Raw genomic sequence first — 6,011 nt, 5'->3', positions numbered from 1 at the left:
GCACCAGATTGGGATCATCTGGAACATATAAAAGGAAACCAAAGGATGAAAGGTCTCACTTGTGTTTTTACATGACAAGGTCGTGTTTTACAGTATCAGTCTGTCCAGAAAGCCATCTGACATTGATTTAAATTATATATATTTTAAATGTCTGCATACACCTGTTGCAGAAATACACCAAAGTGCCAAAAACAATATGAATTTATGATATATGCCGACATAGAAACTTCAGTGGCACCATTTCTCAATCCTTAGAGTAAAGAATATGATTTTGGCCCACGGTCTAACTGTAATTCATCCCAAAGGTGTTCTATTGGTTTAAATTCAGGACTCTGTGCACCACAGTCAAGTTCTCCCATACCAACTCCCTCATCCATGTCTTTATGGACCCTGCTTTTGGTACTGGTGCACAATCATGTTGAAACGGGGAGGAGCCATCCTCAAACTGTCGGGAGTTTGAGGATGCCTTGGTGTAATGAAGCATTAAGTCTCCCTTTCACTGGAACTCAGCGGCCGAGCCAAAATCCCAACACCACACCATAACCCCCCCACCCCACCCCCCCCAAACTTTACACTCGGCACAATAGTGAGACAAGCGGTACAGATCACTCCAGAGAACACTTCTTCACCGCAGCACACCACCATTGCATCCTACGCTTTGCATTGTGCTTGGTGATGGAAGGTTACGACACAGCTGTTCAGCCATGGAAACCCATTCTCCGACACTCTCTATGCACTGTCCTTGATCCGAAGGCCACATGAATGTGGAGGTCTGTAGTTACTGACTCTGCAGGACGCTCGCGACCTCTGTGCATTCAAGTTGGTCGTTCAAGTGGCTCCTATCCTGAGGGTGACCGAGAAGCAGTCTGCATGCAAAGCTGCGTGATTTTATTCCTGTGGCGATGGAAATGATTGGAACACCCAAATTTAATGATTTGGACAGGTGAGCAGATACTTTTGGCAATATAGTGTACATAATAGAGGAATTTAGTTTGTTCCAAAATTATATATACAGTATATATACTGTATGAGTTAGTTGGAGCGTGTATTGTGCCATAGAATAACTGCCATGTGATGAATGTGAATATTTAATATTATTTGGTGCGGATTGATTGTTGAGGAATCCACTTAGAACCAAAACAGTTTTTAAACTATATATAAAAATAATGCAAGGTTTACACACATTAAGGTTAAAAAAGCAAAGAAAAAAGTCAAGATTGGGCTCAAGACATGACAATTACCATAAACTGCGTTTATTTTATCACCAAGCTGGACTAAATTTACAGTACAGCAAACATTGCTCCGTTTTCATTCTGCAGCAGTTTTGATTTCACATACACACATTAGTTGTGAAGAGAATCTGATTCTCGTGGCCTTTGATTCAGCAGAAAATAAAATAATAAAAATATCCTCAGTAGGAAACACTGAACTAGTTCTACAGTCAGTGATATCAAGAAACGAGCAGGATTCCTCATAGATTATCCAGTGTAATTCATAAATACAATAAATAAAATCAGGTGCACCCGTTGTTTGGTCACTTTAAGAAGAGCAATGACAAGAATAATAACCCAGTTCATACTTGTTGAAAAGGCCCCTTGGAAGCTCCGATAAGAGAAAAATGTACAACAGTCATCATTTAAGTCTAAAAATACAAACAGGTAGTCAGTGAAGGCACAGCACATCACTGCTCCCAGCTCTCTGCAGCCATGATTATGGATCCACCTAAGCCCACAGCAGCTTCTGTTGTCATAATAAACAGTCTGACATGGTTGCATTCTGCTTTCCAAGGGGAAAAGTATGGAGAACATATTAAATGAGGTGGAAGCTCCATCTCAGTGTTTCACAAAAAAAGTGAAGAGGATTTCAATTAGTCTTAAAGTCAAGTGGGCCGCGAGCTGCATCAGTGGATCTCGACCTGATTGGTGGCTGGTCCAGTTTCACTGGTAACGTGGTCCGAGCCACTCCATCCTCGTTTACCAGAGTTCCGTAGGAGAAGGAGCCGTTGAAATCGACCAGGCCTTTGTCGTGGATAGTTGGGACACCTTTTGTTGAAAAGGGGAAGTTGGTTGGTTCATATGTGACAGTGCTGTTAGTGCAATTCCAAAAACTGGCCAAACAGAACAACTAAAAATTACAACAAGAAGGGACTGAAACTAAAGCCAGTCTAACTTAATATCCAAGATATACAGGCATTTACGTACCACTGGCCATATCCATAGTGACAAAAGGTTCAAAGGTCTGAGGGTTTTTCCGGTTTTTGGTAATGAGGAAAACCCCGAGGAAGCAGAGAGCAGATCTGTAGAAAAAGCACAATAGTTCCAATGAAATTCCTCTGTTTATAATCATTTTCTGAGGAAAGAAAATCATGTTGCCCTATGTAAATGATGTCTCACTCACCCCAGCAAAAACAAACAGATGTGTAGGACATCTTCACTTTTAAACTCCAGGTAAAACACAGCGCCTGGAAAAACAAATTCAACAACAGGATGTTTACAGTTTAGAGCCTCACTTTCGATTTACTCTGCGAGGCAGCACCTGACTACTCACCAGCTACAATAGCAAAGAACGTGGAGAGGATGTAGTTGACGCTGGCGATCAGAGAGGGCTCAAACAGCTTACAGGCCTGGGAAAGGAATCTGACAACAGGGACGTGGATATTTATAAGGTAACTTCAGATGTAAGGTGGTGATGTGCTGCTGTTCTGACTTACCGAGCCTGGAACACAACTGAGGCCACCATGCACACTAACATGACGCTGAAAATGGGGTAGTTGAGCTGCATGGTGCCCCTGACGGTGAGGACCAGCATGCTTGAGAGTGCCTTGACTGTGATGACTGTGACAGAGCCTGAGCACAAACACACGTTTAATCACAGGATGTCAATATTTTTGGCAGCAGCAGCTTGACGTTATTGAAAATCTGAGGAGGTTCAGGCTTTAATCGACAGACTCACTGAGTAGAGAGACCAGCAGCACAATAATGATGAGGTAGTTTGCCCGATGCTGTTTGTAGAAGTATAAAAGCAAGCAGAATGTGATGATCTCCACTAGCTGTCAAATTAAATCATAAATAGGGGACACGGTCAGTAAAAAGCTCCATGTTTCATTTGACTAAACACAATAGAATGGACGTAAATGATCAAATCAGAAATTCTGGCTCCAGCTGAGACTTTACTCATTTTACTACTTGCAGGGTTATAAATATCACAACAATTTTAATGATACCACCAGCATAAAACAAGGAGTTTGTGATGCCCAGCCATAGCACACTCATAAATGCTCAGCTAATGCCTCTCAGAGGACTCGTTTGTGCACAATCCTGTGACAGATCAGGCACTTGGCACACACCCCTGACAGACAGACATGTAAAGGAGTCATAAATGTGCCCTTTTCACCACCAGAGTGAACAGCATAACAGCTTTATATCAGTTCTCCTTCGACATAGAGCAACTCTGTTCCACAGGACACTTCCTAAAAGAGCAGATGTTCTTACCAGGTACAGGAGAACAGGCCATGCTACAACGTGTTTGACGATGTTCTCTGCTTTAAGTTGTTCATGGGAGTTTGGTCCAAATGTCACAAAGAGATAAATGGCCCCTATGGTTAACACGCAGCCAAAGAAAGACAGTCCGTAGCGCTCTGAAATGACAGTGGTTTCAGGATTCAAGATTTTTATAGTCACCATCGCTGTGCATGCACAAAGCAGATTAGCATGGTTCATGGAGACTGTTAGAATCTGACAGTGGATTTAAATAATTGTACTTTAACAAACATCGACAGACATGTATTAAGATCATAAGCCCAGGGAAACTAATTTCTAGAAATAAAAGTTCCTGGAATTGTTGGTGAAAAAGTCCCAACACCAGCCAAGTACCAAAATAGAAGAGAAATAATAACTGCTTCTTACAGTTGTGAGTGTTTGATGAACCTGAAGTTGCTGTAATTCAGGTATCAGTGTCCACAGCCCAGAGTGTTTTGTCACTATGAGCTGAGGAAGCGTCTGGGAAGTCTTAAATAAACCAGCAAGATGCTTTGAGTGGTTTTCAAAGTAAAAAAAAAAAAATAAAGCCTTAAACTATACTATCGAATGGCCATAGGAATTGAGATGGTTTACTCAATTTTTAGTCCTTTTACATCTTCTTGGGTTTGGGTACTACTTCCTGGGTTTGGTGGGGTTAAGTATAGTTCAAAAGGAGCCTGGGGTTACAACTACATCCCACATAACACCAGAGCCAGAACACTTGGGATTACTTTGACATTATGATACAGGGACAGGAAACATGCAGGGACAATATATCCTAAAGGGAAAACCTATGTGTAACAAGCAATAGATAGAACAGGAGTCATGTGGACCTTTTTTGAGGACAATTTCATAGCAAAATCTGACATCTGGCTGTGTATTTTCTCAAGTGTCTTGAAGAAATCAGCAAAAACTGTAAATGATGTGATGTGTTACTTGTGAGCCACAGTAGGAAACGTACAGTTACACGGTCATGCTGAACTTACTTAAAAAGTCCTTTGTCTTTGACTTCTCAAGCAAAAAAAGAAGGCCTAAAATTGAGCTTGCTGGAGACACAAAGAATATATTTAGATTTGGAGAAAAATAAAGTTTACATTTTTAATATTCATGCAACAGTCTAGAATTATATCAATAATACTAACGATTCAATACTCACCAACTATAGACACCGCATTAAGAGGAGCTATGAGAGAAAGGGGAGCGAAGGCATAAGAAACAAAGTTAGCACCTTCTCCTAAGCAGGTAAGAATAAAGCCGCACCACCAGGTCTTAGTGCGGTAGAACGTCCGGGGGTCCTTGGCTCCTGCCAACTTCAAGTGGCTATATTTCTGTGTAGGTAAGAGAAAATGTCACGAGTAAATGTTCAGTGCAGCGTATCATATTAAAACTCATACAAACATAAAACCACCTAATGCATGCAGCGGTAGTTGGTTTCATAGTAAACATGCTGTTAGAAAGACAACAGAGCCAAATACAATGACCCGAGTATTAAACCAAACTCTAAATCAGGCTGATTTAATAAAGATAAATGCAGGTCTCCAATGCAAAACTCAGTGTAGTTATTGTAATGAAATGTAAACACACCTATTCTAATGAAGGGACCCTGAAGCTACACTGACAGTACAACTACATCAGATGAAATGATGAGCAGAAATTAAAAAATGCAAAATATTTTAAAATTTAAAGAGAGCTTATTGTGTACCTGAATACAGAGAGAGATGCTAACAAGCACATTCCCAAAAATAGCAAGTAAAGTTCCAATAAGGTTATCCTGAAAGAAGGAAAAAAAGAAAGAAAGAGGAAGAAAAAAGTTAGTTTATGTTAAAAACCAGAAAAATACAAATCACTATAATGTTTACGATTATGAAACATCTTTCATTTTATTCTATTGTCAGCAGAGCCTTGAAACCTCCCGGATATCTTATAGACACGAGCAGAAATCTATATTATACTTTTGCAGGCGTCGTCCATAAAATATACAGTTGTTGTTTTTTTGTTTTTTAATCTTTTTGGAAAAGAAAACAAACAATTTTCCGGAGAAAGCGTGGACCAAAGTGCCTCACCGTGTAGGAACCTGCGTCGCTGTGGCTGCTGTCCATCCCGATTGTCTTCCGGCGCTATTTTAATTGTAAATTGTAGCCATGAGTTAACAGACCAGGTAATTCACCTCGCCGCTAATGTAAAGAATGTGTAACGTTCACTTCATGGTAATTATTTACGCTGCTTCATGAAGAGAAGCGCCTCACTTCCGGGTTGTCCTCGCTTTGATATTGCGTGGTGACGCAATACGTTAGAATGACGTAAGCGTCACTGTCTTTCCGAAAAGAAAGTATAAAATATATCACAAAATAATAAGACGCATGGATCGAAATATAGGTCATTGCGGTTTGATAACAGTCACGCAAGCGTGTTAATTCGTTTTATTCAATTTATGTTTAATTTTCATTTCTATTTTGAAATGCAGAACCACTTAAAAACAGCAGGTTGGGCTAT

The 6,011-nt window shown here is 40.3% G+C and overlaps 1 protein-coding gene across 4 annotated transcripts; it reads right to left on the bottom strand.

The window, feature by feature from the left end:
- Positions 1–1,217: 1,217 nt before the first annotated feature.
- Positions 1,218–5,793, bottom strand: nipal3 (NIPA like domain containing 3). Of its 4 annotated transcripts, XM_057059365.1 has the most exons (12): positions 5,738–5,793; positions 5,582–5,635; positions 5,221–5,289; positions 4,675–4,846; positions 4,505–4,564; positions 3,492–3,637; positions 2,953–3,049; positions 2,711–2,846; positions 2,548–2,636; positions 2,398–2,461; positions 2,202–2,296; positions 1,218–2,042 (listed from the first exon to the last, which is right to left on the bottom strand). In XM_057059365.1, exons 2-12 carry the CDS (start codon positions 5,615–5,617, stop codon positions 1,864–1,866), a joined length of 1,143 nt encoding a protein of 380 aa, XP_056915345.1. In that variant the 5' UTR covers positions 5,618–5,635; positions 5,738–5,793; the 3' UTR covers positions 1,218–1,863. The 4 variants fall into 4 exon arrangements, with proteins under 4 accessions (XP_056915345.1, XP_056915344.1, XP_056915347.1 ...); XM_057059364.1 differs by having other exon boundaries at positions 5,582–5,786; XM_057059367.1 differs by having other exon boundaries at positions 2,953–3,001; positions 5,582–5,786.
- Positions 5,794–6,011: the final 218 nt, after the last annotated feature.

This window comes from Takifugu flavidus, chromosome 16, assembly GCF_003711565.1.
Source record: "Takifugu flavidus isolate HTHZ2018 chromosome 16, ASM371156v2, whole genome shotgun sequence".
In the NCBI taxonomy this organism is placed as follows: domain Eukaryota; kingdom Metazoa; phylum Chordata; class Actinopteri; order Tetraodontiformes; family Tetraodontidae; genus Takifugu; species Takifugu flavidus.
The sequence above is the reverse complement of the archived record's forward strand: the minus strand, read 5'-3'. Positions and strand labels throughout refer to the sequence as shown.